The sequence below is a fragment of the Salmo salar genome, chromosome 28, assembly GCF_965601325.2.
Source record: "Salmo salar chromosome 28, fSalSal1, whole genome shotgun sequence".
Classification (NCBI taxonomy): domain Eukaryota; kingdom Metazoa; phylum Chordata; class Actinopteri; order Salmoniformes; family Salmonidae; genus Salmo; species Salmo salar.
In genome coordinates this window covers 18,815,108-18,835,933 of record NC_138318.1, presented here as the reverse complement: position 1 = coordinate 18,835,933, position 20,826 = coordinate 18,815,108, and the positions used below count along the sequence as shown (strand labels likewise).

Here is a 20,826-nt window from a genome sequence, read left to right as displayed (position 1 = left end):
ACTGACACACACTGATACTGACACTGACACACACTGATACTGATACTGACATACACTGACACTGACACACACTATACTGACACTGACACACACTGACACTGACACACACTGATACTGACACACACTGATACTGACACACACTGATATTGACACTGACACACACTGATACTGACACACACTGAAACACACTGATATTGACACTGACACACACTGATATTGACACTGACACACACTGATACTGACACACACTGATATTGACACTGACACACACTGATACTGACACACACTGACACACACTGATACTGATACTGACACACACTGATACTGACACACACTAACACTGACACTGACACACACTGATACTGACACTGACACACACTGACCCTGACACTGACACACACTGACACTGACACACACTGATATTGACACTGACACACACTGACACTGACACACACTGACACACACTGATACTGATACTGACACACACTGATACTGACACACACTAACACTGACACTGACACACACTGATACTGACACTGACACACACTGACCCTGACACTGACACACACTGACACTGACACACACTGATATTGACACTGACACACACTGACACTGACACACACTGATATTGACACTGACACACACTGATACTGATACTGACACACACTGACACTGACAAACACTGACACTAACAATGACACTGACACTGATACTGACACTGACACACACTGACACTGATATTGACACACACTGACACTGACACACACTGACACTGACACACACTGATACTGACACTGACACACACTGATGTTGACACTGACACACACTGATATTGACACTGACACTGACACTGACACACACTGATATTGATACTGACACACACTGACACTGACACTGACACACACTGATATTGACACTGACACACACTGACACTGACACACACTGATACTGACACTGACACACACTGATACTGATACTGACATACACTGACACTGACACACACTTATACTGACGCTGACACACACTGACACTGACACACACTGATACTGACACACACTGATACTGACACTGACACTGATACTGACACTGACACACACTGACACTGACACACACTGATACTGACACTGACACACACTGACACTGACACACACTGATACTGACACTGACACTGATATTGACAATGACACTGATATTGACAATGACACACACTGATACTGACACTGACACACACTGATACTGACACTGACACACACTGACACTGACACACACTGATACTGATACTGACACACACTGATACTGACATTGACACACACTGACACTGACACACACTGATACTGATACTGACACACACTGATACTGACACTGACACTGATACTGACACTGACACACACTGACACTGACACACACTGATACTGACACTGACACACACTGATACTGATACTGACACACACTGATACTGACACTGACACACTGATACTGACACACACTGATACTGATACTGACACACACTGATACTGACACACACTAACACTGACACTGACACACACTGATACTGACACTGACACACACTGACCCTGACACTGACACACACTGACACTGACACACACTGATATTGACACTGACACACACTGACACTGACACACACTGATATTGACACTGACACACACTGATACTGATACTGACACACACTGACACTGACAAACACTGACACTAACAATGACACTGACACTGATACTGACACTGACACACACTGACACTGATATTGACACACACTGACACTGACACACACTGACACTGACACACACTGATACTGACACTGACACACACTGATGTTGACACTGACACACACTGATATTGACACTGACACTGACACTGACACACACTGATATTGATACTGACACACACTGACACTGACACTGACACACACTGATATTGACACTGACACACACTGACACTGACACACGCTGATACTGACACTGACACACACTGATACTGATACTGACATACACTGACACTGACACACACTTATACTGACACTGACACACACTGACACTGACACACACTGATACTGACACACACTGATACTGACACACACTGATATTGACACTGACACACACTGATACTGACACACACTGAAACACACTGATATTGACACTGACACACACTGATATTAACACTGACACACACTGATACTGACACACACTGATATTGACACTGACACACACTGATACTGACACACACTGACACACACTGATACTGATACTGACACACACTGATACTGACACACACTAACACTGACACTGACACACACTGATACTGACACTGACACACACTGACCCTGACACTGACACACACTGACACTGACACACACTGATATTGACACTGACACACACTGACACTGACACACACTGATATTGACACTGACACACACTGATACTGATACTGACACACACTGACACTGACAAACACTGACACTAACAATGACACTGACACTGATACTGACACTGACACACACTGACACTGATATTGACACACACTGACACTGACACACACTGACACTGACACACACTGATACTGACACTGACACACACTGATGTTGACACTGACACACACTGATATTGACACTGACACTGACACTGACACACACTGATATTGATACTGACACACACTGACACTGACACTGACACACACTGATATTGACACTGACACACACTGACACTGACACACACTGATACTGACACTGACACACACTGATACTGATACTGACATACACTGACACTGACACACACTTATACTGACGCTGACACACACTGACACTGACACACACTGATACTGACACACACTGATACTGACACTGACACTGATACTGACACTGACACACACTGACACTGACACACACTGATACTGACACTGACACACACTGACACTGACACACACTGATACTGACACACACTGATATTGACAATGACACTGATATTGACAATGACACACACTGATACTGACACTGACACACACTGATACTGACACTGACACACACTGACACTGACACACACTGATACTGATACTGACACACACTGATACTGACATTGACACACACTGACACTGACACACACTGATACTGATACTGACACACACTGATACTGACACTGACACTGATACTGACACTGACACACACTGACACTGACACACACTGATACTGACACTGACACACACTGATACTGATACTGACACACACTGATACTGACACTGACACACTGATACTGACACACACTGATACTGATACTGACACACACTGATACTGACACACACTAACACTGACACTGACACACACTGATACTGACACTGACACACACTGACCCTGACACTGACACACACTGACACTGACACACACTGATATTGACACTGACACACACTGACACTGACACACACTGATATTGACACTGACACACACTGATACTGATACTGACACACACTGACACTGACAAACACTGACACTAACAATGACACTGACACTGATACTGACACTGACACACACTGACACTGATATTGACACACACTGACACTGACACACACTGACACTGACACACACTGATACTGACACTGACACACACTGATGTTGACACTGACACACACTGATATTGACACTGACACTGACACTGACACACACTGATATTGATACTGACACACACTGACACTGACACTGACACACACTGATATTGACACTGACACACACTGACACTGACACACGCTGATACTGACACTGACACACACTGATACTGATACTGACATACACTGACACTGACACACACTTATACTGACACTGACACACACTGACACTGACACACACTGATACTGACACACACTGATACTGACACTGACACTGATACTGACACTGACACACACTGACACTGACACACACTGATACTGACACTGACACACACTGACACTGACACACACTGATACTGACACTGACACTGATATTGACAATGACACTGATATTGACAATGACACACACTGATACTGACACTGACACACACTGATACTGACACTGACACACACTGACACTGACACACACTGATACTGATACTGACACACACTGATACTGACATTGACACACACTGACACTGACACACACTGATACTGATACTGACACACACTGATACTGACACTGACACTGATACTGACACTGACACACACTGACACTGACACACACTGATACTGACACTGACACACACTGATACTGATACTGACACACACTGATACTGACACTGACACACTGATACTGACACACACTGATACTGACACTGACACACGCTTATACTGACACTGACACATGCTGATACTGACACTGATACACACTGATACTGACACACACTGATATTGACACTGATACTGACACTGACACACACTGACACACATTGACACTGACACACACTGATACTGACACACACTGATACTGACACACACTGATATTGACACTGACACACACTGATACTGACACACACTGATACTGACACACACTGACACTGACACTGACACAGACTGATACTGACACACACTGACACTGACACTGACACACACTGATATTGACACTGACACACACTGATACTGACACACACTGTCACTGACACTGACACACACTGATATTGACACTGACACACACTGATACTGACACACAATGATATTGACACTGACACACACTGATACTGACACACACTGACACTGACACTGACACACACTGATATTGACACTGACACACACTGATACTGACACACACTGATATTGACACTGACACACACTGATACTGACACACACTGACACACACTGATACTGATACTGACACACACTGATACTGACACACACTAACACTGACACTGACACACACTGATACTGACACTGACACACACTGACACTGACACTGACACACACTGACACTGACACACACTGATATTGACACTGACACACACTGATACTGATACTGACACACACTGACACTGACAAACACTGACACTAACAATGACACTGACACTGATACTGACACTGACACACACTGACACTGATATTGACACACACTGACACTGACACACACTGATACTGACACTGACACACACTGATGTTGACACTGACACACACTGATATTGACACTGACACTGACACTGACACACACTGATATTGATACTGACACACACTGACACTGACACACACTGACACACACTGACACTGACACACACTGAAATTGACACTGACACAGACACTGACACACACTGATATTGATACTGACACACACTGACACTGACACACACTGACACACACTGGTACTGACACTAACACTGACACTAGTAACAAACAATAACAGCACTACAGACACAGCCTGACACAAAGGAGCTTGGAGCTCTCTCTCTCTCTCTCTCTCTCTCTCTCTCTCATTCACTGTCCTCTCTCTCTCTTTCTCTCTCTCTCTCTCTCTCTCTCTCTCTTTCTCTCTCTCTCTCTGTTTGCCATTTACAACCAGAACCTTATTTCCCTCCCCTCCCTCTCCCCCAGGTGTCTCTGTGTCACCAGCTGTATGGGGACATCCAGAGGATGATGAAGGCGAGAGAGGAGGCAAGTGTTTTGGGGCGTGTGCACAACCTTCCAAGCCCTGGACGTGCAGGTGAGTCAAGGTCAAATGTCACAAACCAGCATTCCCTCCGAGCTATAGTTGATTCATGTATTGCATTACATTGTATTGTTACTGGGTTTATAAACATTTGGTTGCTAAGGGACTTGACATTTAAATCTGGGTTACTTACACCAGTATTATAATAGCTATTACCAGTAATATAACTGAAAAAGACCAATGATCAATGCAGAAGGAATTTTACAGCATAACTCCACATCCTTTAGGCAAATATTCTGTGATCAGAAGGACTGGAGTAGAAGAGGGAGCAGAGGAGGAGGAAGAACATTGCTGTTCTATTTCGGAGAGGTTTTTGGGGAGAAAAGGTATTTGTCTGCACTGTTACATAGCGACGGAGTTTGGATGCAGTTTCTTCTCTCTCACCATCTTTCTTTATTTCCCCTTCTCTCTCCCTTCCTCTATTTGTCTCTCCCTCTATTTCCCTCTCTCTGTCTCCCTGTGTTTGTTGTGTGTCTGTTGCCATGCTCTGCCTGAAGTGAGGGATTTTGACCTGCTGACTCAGTGATGGTCAGTGAGGGTGGAATGGAAAGAGCAAGATAAAGAGAGGTTTCAAAAGATTCTCAGGCTTAGAGGGAATTATTCCAACAAAGAATGGCAGAAATGTTTTGTTCTTCGAACGTCAGTCCTAAGCCTGCATGACAAATGTATTCTCAACCTGAACTTTGAACCTCACACTCTTCCTTGAACCTCCTCCCATTCCCTCTCATTCCCATATCACTCTGCACCTCCTTTACCCTCATCCCCTCTTTTTCTCCCTCTTCTCCTCTTCCCTCTCATCCTTCTGTCCCAGGACTGTCAGGAGGTGTTCTTACCGGAGGATTTACCTTTGAGCCTGTGGATGCAGTGTCAGGCTCTGAGGTGTATGAGTGAAGTGGGGCTTAGCTCCCTACCGCTGTCAATCAACAGATCAGAGCAAGAACAGGAAGCCACCTGACCAGTCTCCTCTTCCTCCTCCTCCTCTTCCTCTTCTATCAGATCAGACATTGGGATGTCTGTCTGTGATTCTCCCTGCTGTGTCTGGCCCTGGGTAGAACGCTGTACCTCAGAAATGCACTCATGCACCTAGTAATGTCCTGTGTTTAGTACGCTGTAGGGCACTGTATACATGCCAACAATGGGACTACAGTACGTACTATAACACCTCAAATAAGCTAGGCTAGCTTCATGGTAAAGAAAATATGTTGGAAAATGAAGTAAGGTCTTTCATATCTTTCAGTTATAATGTCGCTTACTTTGTCTTTTACCCATGGACTTTCTTCACACCTGAAATAACCCCTTAGTTTGAAAACAAACACAATGACAAAACAGCTCAAATGCGTGTTTTTATACATACCCTGATTCTAGTCTACTGTTATCCCAGGGAGTGCGTGTGAGTCAATGTGTCTGGTGCTACTGTATCAGTGACGTGCGGTAAGGTCGGTGGCTGGGTAAGCACTAGCGTTTAGCAAAGCTAGTTTTACTCACAGATAAACCTTGATGAAGCTTAACGTTCACCATAAAACAGATAGCGCCCAACAACCAGAGTGGTTTAGGCTATTAACTGAAATTGACCCCCCAAAAAATCACAAATTGTAAATACCAAAGTAGCAAAGATACACAACCGAAACCTCTGACGGCGACATATTTCAATTTCATCCGACAAAATGATACACTACTGAACTGCTCAGCTATAGACCGATGTAGCATCCACAGTTACAACTGATAGGTGGCACTAAAATACCAATATATGGACACAATTCATCCGAATAGTCCAAAGCCTTTCACAATGGATTTACAATTCTTCCAATGATCATGGCTTTTCCGTGCCACTAGTGTGAAGTGAAATAGCTGGCTAGCTAATTAGATGCGTGGCTTTCAGATCACAGACATCATAAATAAAACATAATGTCCAGGATACATATAGATATAGCGAGTTACAACTAAATAGCTAAGCGAAATGTTACATTAAAATTAAACAAACCAATGCATGGCATAGTCAGCTAGCTAGCTGCTAACGTGGTCTGAAAACAACAATCAAAACAAGTATTTCATAGTAGCTATAACACTCACATACATATTTACAACTAAATAGCAAACGCGACATATCACTTAAATATCTAGCAAGATATATAAGCTATGTCTTACCTTTTCAGCCGGTCGGTTTTGAATCCCTAAGCTTAGCTAGCTAGCAAGCGCTTTCCACTTTGTGAATGCAAATACGAGGTTCACACTTGACACTGACACAAAAAGTCATTCCCATTCCTTACATCCACAAAGCAAAAGTAAATGTCCAAGATCTGTAAAAGTCTGGGTAAAACGTATTAACTGATAATGACTTTTCAGACAAGTGGACAGTCTAATATTCATTTCTTTAATGCAGTTTAATTAAGGAATTAAAAAAAAGATATAATCATAAAAACGACCAGAATCATTAGGAAAAAACATGAAATAAACCATAAAGAATTAAAATGTGTTATATAATGTAAAAAATTATTTGGCTTTTCATTAACAGCTTTTTTTATTAGATTATCACAGTGTAAGCACGGTGTACCCTTACTGCACGTCACGGGGTACTATGTTATGGCAGGGCTGGCGTCCTTACAGGGTAATGCGATACAACTTTGACTAAACTACTGCAAGGAACTCTAGAGCATTCAAGGTCAGTCGCTGTGCCATTTTTTTCTCCTCTCTTGTCCTTTCTCTACTTCTTCATTGGTTTTATCTGTCACATTTCTCTCTCTTTCTTCCCCCACTCTCTATCTCTTTCTCTCTCTCTCCCTCTATCCCTCTCTCGCTCCCTCTCTCTCTCTCTCTTTCTCTCTCTTCCTCCCCTTCTTCCTCCCCCCTCCCATATTTTTCCCATCTCTCTGTCTGACCTGTTTGGCACTATCATCTCCCACAACATGTTCTGGTTCTCATGACATCATCGCAAAGACCAAATAACAGGAATCAGGGTGAGTTGTGATGACAGGTGTACATAAAATACACCACCCACTGGGCACAGACGTCAATTCAATGTCTATTCCACGTTGGTTCAACGTAATTTCATTGAAAGGACGCGGAAACAACGTTGATTCAACTAGTGCGTGCCCAGTGGGCAGGCTTCACTGTGTAAGAAGAAAAGAGACTAAACCTTTATCAGCACAATTACATTTTTTACAATATTATCCATCCCATCCTCATCACTGCACATTTTAATTATAGCAGTAAAAACAATGACGTACAACCTGGGTAGTTTTGTTGGGTTGTTTTCTTATTCTATTTCCCCCCTACTTATTGCCTTCGTGTGTCCTCCTTGTGTATTTCCCCAAAGCCAGAGTTATGCTATTTTACACTTGGTTTTCTGGAGAGAGAGTGAAACAACATTTCTAGTAGGAGCAGAGCAGTGTTTGTGTCGGGGATAAAACAGAAACAGACAGGGATAGCTCAAAGCAAGTAAACAACTCACGGTTCATACTTACACAGACATTATATGTTGCTTTCGGAATTATCAGATGATAATGTGGAGGTATTATGAATTGAACCCATATTATAATTTAAAAAATGATTTCTCTCTATCAGTGTCAGGCTACCAAGGTTTATTTTAAGGGGACTGTGACAATAGCCTTTTAAGGAGTCACATGCAAACAACAGTTTCATTAAATGGAAAACTCAGTATGTTGTGAAAAAGCGTGGTCGTCGCCTGTCTAAATAAAATGCTTATTTTTACATCAAACATTTAGGTTTGTTAGAACAACAATAGCTGCTCATATTTTCATAGTTGTGGTATTCCTAGCACTTCTAGGGAGTGCTCACTTCACTCATTTTAGTGTCTTCACACAGAAGCACTTTAACCGCTAAAAGGTCAGGTTATGGACGCCTTTCGGTAATTTCCAACATCAATCAAGGAGAGTCTGGGTCCATTTTCTCCTTCTCAGCGAGAGAGTGAAACCCCCCCAGAGAATGAGTTCCACACACACACACCCAAACACATGACAGATGTTTCTAAAATACCACAGTAACAACAACACACAGATGGAGTCTGGGAAATACCCTCTGAGTTTCTTGCTGCTCAGGGAATGAGAATAACAAATGTAGTCTACTGTGACTTTTAGTCGTGCCATTGAAGAACCTTTTCTCCCACTGAAACAGCAGAAGCATAAAAAAGAGTGTATGAGTGTGAGTGTCTGTCAACGCTGTCTTACTCTGTGTGGGTAGACGTATTCTAGCTCTCTTCACCATGCTCTCGCTCTCTCTCTGTCTCCCTCTCTCCCTCTTGCAAGTATGACAGAGTAAGGGAGGAGTGTGTCCGTGTGTGTGTGTGTGTTTTCATGGGAAGTGGGACGGGGAGGAAAGTGCTGTTGGAACAGTGCCTAGGAGCTGAACATAGTGAAGCTGAGACGAAAGGAGGGAGGTGTGTAGAGGAGAGGAAGAGTGCGGCAGCAGTGTAGAGGAGAGGAAGAGGGCGGGAGCAGTGTAGAGGAGAGGAAGAGGGCGGGAGCAATGGAGAGGAGAGGAAGAGGGCGGGAGGGAGGGAGCAGTCTAGAACAGAGGAGTAAAGGAGAGGAAGACCGAGAGGAGCAGAGGGGAGAGGAAGAGGGGGAGTGGATCTGACTGAGGAACAGGTGAGAGGAGTTGAGATTACAGGAGATGGGTGGAGAATAATAGAATAAAAGAGGTGCAAAGGGGGAGGAGTGGAGAGAGACGAGAGAGAGGTGAAGAGGAGAGAGAATGGAGGAGAAAAGAGGAGAGAGGGTGTTGAGAGTGTTGTGTTCACACCCGACTCACCCAACGGAAGAGAGGAGAGCAAGAGACAGATGACCAGAGACAAGGCAATCACACTGAGACGGTTGACTTAACACACCCACCAACGCACACACACGCCACACACACACACACACACACACACCACATATACACCACACACACACACACACACACACACCACACATACACCTAAAGAGAGCAACTCAGACACATGCACAAAGACTGTAAATCTGTTCAGACACATGTACAAGTAAACACACAGACAAACACACAGACAAACACACAGACAAACACACACAGACTTTCACTTTTCTCAGAGAACACTGTTCGCTAGGTCCAGAGGAATGCGTTCAGGTGGACGAGAGGCGACCAGGAAACACACACTGGACTTGGACCTGCAATCTCCCACCAACAGCCGTGTAACAAACACACACACACACACCGTCAGAGCAAGACCAGGAGGACAGAAGCTGGACTGCACTCTACATTCTGCTGTGACAAGAGATGGGCACACACTCTCGTCACAAAACAATCTGTCACTTGGAGTAACACACTGTTCCTCATCTGATCTGAGCCAGAACGGAACCAAGCACCTGGAACCTGGAACATTGACTGTGTCCAGCACATGCTTTGGGCTTTGACCACCTTCATCCAGGAGGATTGCACACAGACAGAGACCCAGATCTAGCCTCTGACCTCTCACCTGTAACCTGTGGCTGGCGGTGTGACGGCTTGTCTACTGTGGAGCAGCACCTACTCTCTTTCTCTGTTCTCTCTGGTCTCGCTCCTTACATGGTCTCGTTCTTTAGTCTCACTGTCTAGTTTATTATCTTGGTCTCTCTCTTCTGTCTTTTAAGACTTCTTTGGTTACTCTCTCCATCTTCTTGTTCTCTCCCGTGTCTCACCCTAGCCACTATCTCTCTCCTCCAGTCTTTCTGGTCTCGCTTCTGTCTCTCCCCTCCATCTCCCTCTCTGTCTCCTCACATCCTCCCGCTATGATGCTGAGGAGAGACCGTCTGCTCCTGTCTGTGACCCTCACAGCCATCTTCACTGCTGACCTCTACTTCGTCCTGCTCCCCAAGCTCCGCCACAGACAACCAGGACCAGGTGATGGAGGCTGCATTTGTCCCTCCTCCAGGGGGACTAACTTCACCATTGCTGGGTACAGCGGCCTCACCACCCCCTGGCCCTCCAACACCACCTCAATGGACCTCCAGGGGATGGAGGTCAGAGCTACGGACAACCCTACAGATTGGGGCTCGAAGCTGGGGAGGCTGTTTGCTCACCCCCTGTATAACATCCAGACACCGGAGCTGGTGCTAGAAGAGAGGCTGTTACAGTCTGAAGAGGTAATGGGGTATTACAGGAGGAAGGTTTCGCGCTGGGAGAGGTGAGTACAGTACACACAGCCCTGAGTTTAGACATTTCTCAATGTTTTGTTGTGGTTGTGATTTAGTTTTGGTGGGACTAGAAATGTTAGGAGACATGTGTGTTTCCCCACTGTGGCTTCGATATGGTGGAGGGGTATCCCTGAAATTACAGCTGTGGATCCCTGACACGTGCATAAACACACCGTTCTCTTTCTCCCTCTTTCTCTTATTCTCTCTCACACACGCACGCACAGACACTCAAGCATAAGCACGTCGACTCAAAACGTTTTATCTTAGGCAAGCAATTTTTCCATAAAGACTAACCCCGTAAAATGTCTTTAAAGTCGATGTTGTAAACAGCATTTAATGGTGGTCTGGAAGCAGTACTCCAACATCATTTGAGAGGCTATGTCTGGATCTCCCTGTGCTAGGTAAACAAGACCCTTAAACCTGATGAAATCCTTTAAACCTGTGAGAGCTGAACAGACTGTAGCTGTCTTGACTCCTGTCTAACACTGTCCATCACAGCTCAGTGCATTCCCCTCAGAGAGATCCTGTTTGGGCTTCATTGGTGGAAAACCAGAAGAAATATGAAGAGAGGAGGTTTCTACCCCCTTGGCTTACTTTTAAATGGCACATAACAATAGATACCCCAGGGCTTAGAGTCTTGCAAAAATCTTGCAGCAGCCTGTTAACAGAAGAGAAGTGGACTTAACAAGAGGATGGATGGTTTTCATAAGGACTTCTGGGGAAAGTTTTGACTGTTTTATTTGGAGGCTGAAATAGAGCAGTTATAGTTTACAAGTCAACCACTACGATTTATGGTGTGTGTGTGTGTGGGTGGCATACAACAATAGTTTGAATCAAGACCACTGAAAGCCAGCTGCTTGGTTCCTAGTTTCTAGTTTCTGGGTTTGTGGTCTCCGGTTGTGGTCTGTGGTCAGCCTTCCTGTGACGACCCCTCCTGTCATCTGACCACAGCAACTGATGATGTTTGAACGCAGAGAAGCAACCAACCCTCCCACCCACCGTGGTCAGAACTGGCACAACGGTGCACCAATGCACATGCTTCCCAAACCTCCTTAATGGTTTGAATGTTTGCTTTGGATCCGGGGTGATTCCTGCCCTTACTTTAAGTGTTTGTTCCTGTGGGGATACATACAGAAGTGTCAGGAGAGGAAGGAAGGGGGATTTCTAAGTGAGGGCGAACAGCTCGGAAGCTTCGAGAGGGAGTCAGAGAGTCCAAGAGAGAGGTGGCGACTGTTTACTAGGCTTTAGTTTGTCTGGAATGCTGCCACTACAAATGTTTTCCTCCGAGAATAATCTGCATTTGTCTTTGACTGATTACCGCTGACTCTATTCTCCTCTGTGGAAATACCCTAAAGGTTTGGATGATTGTTGGTCCGGTGAAGGAGCTGTTGTCCTCACCATGGATGTTGCAAGTGTATTTTTAAAGGCGCTTTCAATAAAGTTTGATTTGATTTGATACTGTATGAGTTTCACAGTGTGTATCACAGGCTTTCAAGGATAACTCCACTGTTTTGCATACTCTAACTCTTCTCTCACCCCCTCAGGCATACATTATGACGTTGTACAGCAAGGGCAAGGCTATGCATAAACTTAACACCACTGTAACACCCCTCTCTCTCTCTCCCTCCCAGGCATATGAAGCTGTACAGCGAGGCAGCAACGTTGCTGGAACACCAAGCGACCTTTGACCCTGAGGCCAGCTGGCTGAAGTTCCACCTGGGTATTAATCGCTACGCTCTGTATGCCCGCGAGGACCCCACAATCACCCGCCTGCTGAAGGACATGCAGTCCACCACCGTCATCAGCGCAGGTTGGACCTGTTGTATGAGTGTTATAACCATTCATATAAGCAGTATTCATATGAGTGCATGCAGGTGCTATAGGACCCGAAGCTTTAATCATTTATATGATTGTTATAGGTATTCATTGCAGAAATGTCTTTATGCAGATTACACTCAAGACGAAAAGGCCCTCAAAGGAGCGTGTGACTGTACCCGGGGTAAGGTCCAGTGCTGTCTTGTCTACGTATCTGCTCTGTTTTGTTCCTCTGTGATTTATGTGTTTTGTGTTCTGTGGTGGAATATTCTATTCAAGTGATAGAGACTTGGTCATTTCTTCAAACAATCATCTTTATTCAATATCGATTAATTATGGCAATAATTAAACCGTCGACTCAACACTCTTGACTGTTGGGTTGAGAGCCTACCCTTTACAGAACATGCTGTTTCTTATATACCTGATACCAAGATTGCTCAGTCATAGCTGGTTCAACTCCCCCCATATAGATTGGGGGCACCATAAGCCACTTTGGGTTCATCCTGTGGTCATCTGCTTCTGGTATTGTCTCCCAGATGCCAGGATAATTAGGACTACTGAGGCATTTGTTCTGTTCCTCCAGGCTAACTCTATCTCAGTGACACCCACCACATCTGATCTATGGAAGGCCAGCTGTAGGTTTTAATCACCAAGCCATCACTTAATCAGTTGCCAGCCAAAGCTCCATAAAGACTTCTCTCAGTTAACTCAGAAAGGAGAGAGAGTCCTAAGAACCTTACTCTATTAAATAAAACAACCATTTGGTGCATAAATATAACATCATCTTGTAAACCTGCTACCACAGTTCTTAGATGCATTCCATTTGCTTAACAAGTTTCCCATGAGGACAGGGAGAGAAAAGAGAGAATCAGTTGACGCGGTCATCTTCATGACTGGTTCTTTTGTAGTTTTGCTCCCTCTGTTATTTCCTTTGGTGCTCAGCCGTGCTATCAGAGCCGAACACCCAGTCGCACCACCGACAAGACTTTTGTTTTCATCTGGTTCCAAGCTCCATAAATTAGCATCATTTTAATTTCTCACACTCTCCAGATCTTCATAAGTCACATCCCTGGAGACAGAGAGCAGAAACAGACTCATTTAGTTCAAAGGAAGAGTGTTCTTTAAAAAGCTTTATCTCATGAAGCAGGAGAGTGGGGAGATGCTACAACAGCCCACACACCGGCAATCTCCACAGCTTTGCTATACCTTCAAGCAACAAACAACTCAGACCATGGATACACACTCACACGCTCACAGAGAGACAGACAGACAGACAGACAGACAGACAGACAGACAGACAGACAGACAGACAGACAGACAGACAGACAGACAGACAGACAGACAGACAGACAGACAGACAGACAGACAGACAGACAGACAGACAGACAGACAGACAGACAGACAGACAGACAGACAGACAGACAGACAGACAGACAGACAGACAGACAGACAGACAGACAGACAGACAGAGCAATCTCATCTAACAGGGACCTGCAGCCGGCTGCATTCCAAGATTTGTAGAGCTTCCAACCACACTCCCTAAAAACACACAGGTGGCTCCAACCACAGCAACAACACAAACACACTTCCAAGAACCCAAAATCCCTCTATTCCTCTGTTCCGCTTTAAAAAAAAAAATTATTTATGGCTTTTTCAACCACTTCTGGAACAGTTGAAATAGCAACAATGTTCCCTTTGCACTTCAAAGCTTGTTTGTGTCTGTTTGATTTCCCTCCAGTTAAACACAGCGGAGAGAGATTGTAAACTATTAATAAGCCACAACTTCAGAAGACAGCTGAATCAGCTGGAATCAAGAGGAGAAGTGTGTATCTTTATGGTTACTGGTTAGCCTTGCTTTCTGCCACGCTATGCTAAATACCCTGACATACTAGAGAAACCCTACTGAGTGTAGTTCTCCATCTGTGGAACCATTACAGCCTCTGTCATGGTCTTATCATTGGGAACAGGTCCAGGCTGAAACAGATCTAGAGCAGAGAAAAAAATATCCAACAGAATCAAATAGAAACCCCAAGGATTCGAGCTGCAAAATAAACTTGGGTCAGATTTCCGGCCAACTATGTGTTTTTTGGATAGGATTTCTAGCGAGCTTAGCTTTGCCAAGCTTTCTCTCTGTACGAGACGAAGAGCTGCCGAGAGAGACACAGAAGCTGAGGGCAGGTGGTTGGCTGAGTGGTTGGTTAGAGAAAAGGCCTCATTTAGTTCATTTAATTTCTGATCCGTCACTGTCTCTCTCTTTATCTTTCATGTTCTCTCTCGATCTCTTTCTCTCTCTTTCCCGGTATCAGTGGTGAAGCCCAGTGGATACCACCTCAAGCTGGCCCTGAAGATGCAGAACTTTGGCAAGGCCATGTTCAAACCCATGAGGTGATTGTTTTTTGGGGAAATCAATCAGGGGGAGTGCTCTGGTTTGTAGTGATATTTTGAACAGTGCTGTAGTTATATGAACCCCTCGTTAGCAACTCTCTCCTCTCATCTCCTTCTCTCAGACAGCAGAGAGACCAGGAGACTCCTGATGATTTGTTCTACTTTGTTGACTTCCAGAGACACAATGCTGAGATTGCTGCCTTTCACCTGGACAGGTAACCTTGGCAATCTGTACTCTCCTCATATTTATTTCGTTTTTTTTAATTCAACCTTATCTTACCTGGAACTCTCTCGCGGATTCAATCTATTTTCTGAGAAAGCATATAAGAAACCTTCAAATTGAATGATTTTCAAGCATACTGTATTTCCCAAGTTGCCTCCCAACAAACAGATCCTAAAATGTGTACCTCTGTATACCTTTGATTGTGAAAGAGTGTCCTTGGGGAGATTAAGGCCTCTCCACTATTTCAACATGTCTCCTTCCCAAGCCAAGCATTTTATTTCCACAGACTTAGGTGTAATTACTGCTGTCTACTGTAAAGTCTCTCTAACCTCCATGCCTCCAGATTACTGCACATTAACTGAAGTGACTCATCAGTCACATACAGTCATTTGAGTCACAGCTTATCAACCCAAAACCGCACAAGACAGCAAGTCAACGTGGTTGATATACCTTGACGCACAACAACATTATGGATGGGTGTACATGGGTGTAGGCTAATAAAGCTCAAAGACGTTATCAAGTTATTACGTTCCATACATTTTTACCTCACAATATGCCATTTAGTCAATTTTGAATTTCACGAAGTGGAAAAGAAGAGAAGAAAAGAAAGAGTAAATGCTCGGTTATCATTCATGAATTGAACACTGTGACTCTACACTACCGTACTGTCTAAGGCTAGATACTGTATGTCTAGTCTGTCTGTGTGTTCCCACTGTGTTGTGTCTCTGTCTCTGTGTTGTGTCTCTGTCTCTGTGTTGTGCCAGAGGCTTTATCATTATAAGGCCCAATCAGCAGGTGAGATACGCAGCACCTCAATAACATCTACAGTATTTAGTCTCAGATACACACACTGATGACTGTTATTGAGACACACAATTCTGTCAGACTGTAAATATGGCCCTGGGGGCTGTTGCCACACATCAACAACTGCTAGACTACACAGCGGGGAACGGAGGCAATTACATAGGCGTTATTATGGATAGAAATCTGTAAAGATGAATTCAATTCCTGTGACTTTGCCTATGTCAACTGAGGTGAGAGATTGCAGGAGCTATGAGTTCATCTGACTTTCTATTGTTTGTTCTGTTCAGAATGGAACTCTTATTTCTACAACTCTGAGTAGCAGAAGATGTATGAGTTTGCGTTCATCAGAATGGAACTCTTATCTTTCTCTCTTCTAGAATCCTGGACTTCCGGAGGGTACCACCAGTGGTTGGCAGGCTGGTGAATTTGACAGGGGAGATTCTCCTGACCACTCACAATGAGGACCTAAGGAGTGTGTTCTTTACCTCACCAGGTAGGCATTGCCCTACTGGAGCAATATAGTTCCACAATAAGACTATTTGGCTTGAGAGTCTAAACACCTGCTACCTAGATCTTAATGAATTAGTCTGTGATTAAAAGGCGAGGATGAATACTGCTGGTTTAAACTAATCTACAGTATATCTATCTATATTCTCTTTCAAACAGCGAACAACACGTGTTTCTTTGCTAAGTGTCTGTACGTGTGTAAGACGGAGTATGCAGTGTGTGGGAGCCCTGACCTGCTGGAGGGCTCCATGTCAGCCTACCTCCCCGGTCTCAGCATCGCCCCTCGCATCTCCATCCCCAACCCGTGGATACGATCATACACCTTCACCGGCAGGGAGGAGTATGCGCACAACCCTTACTTAACACTGAGACCTACTGTCGTCACTTCCCATATGCCATTTTGGAGCCTCTCATTTCCATTTAGAAAGTTATCCATTTTACTGTTTTTTTGATAAGGTAATATGGCAGACTGAACATCTTGGTACAATGAATATCTTGTTATACTATCTTGTTACAATCTGCGTGTGTCTGTCTCTACCAGGTGGGAGGTGAACCCCTTATACTGTGACACCATAAAGCAGCTGTATCCCTACAACTCAGGGAACCGACTGCTCAACATCATAGACATGGCCATCTTTGACTTCCTTATTGGTATGTACGACCACCCATCACCCCTGATGGATCCCTGTCGTTGTTCCATATGACACCCTATTCCCTATGTAGTGCACTACCTTTGTCTATACATTGAATAAACACGCTGTGTCACAAATGACTCCCTATTCCCAATTACAGTGCACTACTTTTGTCTGTAGCCCTATGTGAGTGAATATTTGTTCTTGGCACTCTCCCTCAGGTAACATGGACAGGCACCATTATGAGATCTTCACCAAGTTTGGAGATGAAGGTTTTCTTCTTCACTTTGACAACGCCAGAGGGTGGGTACTAGAGTTGCTTTATAACTTCAGTCATTGCACAATGGAATATTTCTAGTTCTCTTATGATGACATCACGTCCTGTGTTTCAGGTTTGGGAAGCATTCTCAAGATGAGATGTCCATACTGGCTCCACTGTCACAGTGCTGCATGTAAATATGGAGAGCATACACTGTAGTCACTAACACAGATGAACTAACACCAATATTGAACCTGTATTCATATTTAACTTGGCATGGCAATTCTCGAGGCAAGTCTCACTCTCTGCCTATCTCTCCCTCATCCTCTCTCCCCCTCTTCACTTCCATCCCTCCCCTCCCTCTACCCCCTCTCCCACCCCTCCTCACCTCTCAGTATAAAGCGTTCCACGTTACTGCGGCTGCAGCTCCTCTCCCAGGACCGCTACAGGCTCAGTGACGTGATGAAGGAGTCCCTGGGAGGAGACGCACTGCAGCCGGTCCTTACTGAGCCCCACCTGCAGGCCCTGGACCGCCGGCTGCAGCGTGTTCTGAAGACAGTCCACAGGTGTGTCCGCAGGCTGGGAGAGGCTCAGGTGATCACCACAGACTTTGTTGATACCTCCGCCATGCCTGAGTCTGTCAAACCAGTGTCTGCGCCCAACAAGGAGAGGTAACTAAGGTTAACAAGGAATTCAAAAGAAGTGCACTATAATAGGGGAATAGGGTGACATTTTGGACGTATCCCCAAGTCCTACAAGGTAACTTTATACCAAGGGCAGCCTGAGGACCATGATGGCAGGTGACCTCGTCCTGTAAAAGCAGGAACCACAAGGTCTGGTCCCTCTCACAGTGTAATGCATTCCGAACTAGTCTTTGAAGTCAAACCTTTGGAATGATACGGTCTGCTTTGACAATAGACAGCAGCACTGCTTTCCTGCACTGTCAAAATGTCACACATGGCCTTGGGCTATGAGGTCACCTGAGGTCACCTTCCACCCTCTCTGGAGATCCCCTCTGCCTTGCAGTGCATTGAAATGGACCTACAGTATCAGTGCATCAAAGGAGCCTAGTGACTGTGGAAGAAGCACTGGATAATTTAAGATGATTTCTGCCTTTTCACGATTTCACACCTTTCTTCAGTACTCAACAGTCATGTGACTGTTATTTCAATTCTATGTAAGGATGATTCCACATCGGTTCTGTGAAGTAACCTTGTGCCAACAGATATTTAATCAAATATACATTTGTAAATAAAGTTTATGATTTTGGGTGATTCATTGAACAAAATTCTAATACGAAGAAATGATGACACTTCAATACGCATTATATTTCCACTGCTTTCTGTTGTGTAACTGTTTTGATTGATCTGGATTCACATTAGACATACATAGTGAAAGTTAAAAGGAAAGAGAAACCGAGAGAACGTGCATGGATGAAAAAGAAAGTGTGTGTATGAGGTGTTTCTTCCTACAGGAAAGTGTTACCTATTAAACCTTCATATAAACGGCCCATGGTTTTTCCAGATAGCACGTAGATGTCTAATGCCCGTCTGTCTGTCTGTCTCATCAGGTGTCTGTCTGTCTTTCTGACTGTCTCATCAGGTGTCTTTGTCTCATCAGGAGGTGGCTGTCTGTCTGTTTAATCAGGTATCTGTCCGTCTGCCCTTTAAGCGCTTTCACAACCTTAACACACCCTGACATAAATACCTCATCCTCATCACAGCTACAGTACTGTATGTGTACGTGCAGCTTTGTTCTAACTAGTCTGAAACAAAGTATTGTCTTCAAACAACATTCTGTTTGATGCCATTTCATCTCAACATGTCTGGACCTTTTGCTCCGAGCTGTTCTCATTGTTGTCCTGACTACAAATCCAATGCATCCTGATGTTTTTGAAGAGGGAGAATAACCACAACTATTTTAAAGAGCCTGAGTAAGTGAAATCACACCAAATGAAGTTTGGCTTCTGTCCAACAATGCTGGAGGGAGCTTATGGAAGACTGTTTTATAAGGTGTCAGCAGCAAAAACGCTCAGAACATTTATTGGTTGTGCAACATTGACTGATCATAAATGCATGCAGGAGTGGGTTCTGGGTTTACTAACTTTATGAGCTCTCCAATGAAGTGGGTGGCTTTCTTTCATCCACCGACAGTTAAACATCTAATTTCACCGAACACCAATAGCCTACAGTGGAGTCCTTTTCTCATCTCTTTTCTTCATATGCACTGAACCAATAAAACAGAATGTCAAGAGGCCCTCCTGGAGATTTGCCTTCACCTGTCCTGTTTTCTCGGATCAACGTGGGTATAGTGAGTAAAGGAAACCACTGAAGAATATTGAGAAGAGGTACTAAACTGCCCTCCAGAGTTAGGACTATTCATTAATATTATAGTAG

General features: G+C 44.4%; 1 protein-coding gene across 1 annotated transcript; it reads left to right on the top strand.

The window, feature by feature from the left end:
* Nucleotides 1-10,193: 10,193 nt before the first annotated feature.
* LOC106589597 (FAM20A golgi associated secretory pathway pseudokinase) lies at nt 10,194-19,940 on the top strand. Its single transcript, XM_014179767.3, has 12 exons — nt 10,194-10,263; nt 11,316-11,795; nt 13,437-13,615; nt 13,754-13,804; nt 15,927-16,005; nt 16,128-16,220; nt 17,410-17,525; nt 17,699-17,879; nt 18,081-18,190; nt 18,393-18,474; nt 18,564-18,623; nt 18,826-19,940. The coding sequence occupies exons 2-12, from the start codon at nt 11,401-11,403 to the stop codon at nt 19,103-19,105; spliced, it is 1,626 nt and encodes a 541-aa protein (XP_014035242.3). The 5' UTR covers nt 10,194-10,263; nt 11,316-11,400; the 3' UTR covers nt 19,106-19,940.
* The last annotated feature ends 886 nt before the right edge of the window (nt 19,941-20,826 follow it).

What these genes read in the sequence shown, in the direction of transcription:
- LOC106589597 (XM_014179767.3), top strand. Translation starts at nt 11,401, where the DNA reads ATGATGCTGAGGAGAGACCGTCTGCTCCTGTCTGTGACCCTCACAGCC. An exon ending in AAGGTTTCGCGCTGGGAGAG is followed by an intron (nt 11,796 to 13,436) that starts GTGAGTACAGTA and finishes TCTCCCTCCCAG; the next exon opens with GCATATGAAGCTGTACAGCG. An exon ending in AGCGTGTGACTGTACCCGGG is followed by an intron (nt 13,805 to 15,926) that starts GTAAGGTCCAGT and finishes TCCCGGTATCAG; the next exon opens with TGGTGAAGCCCAGTGGATAC.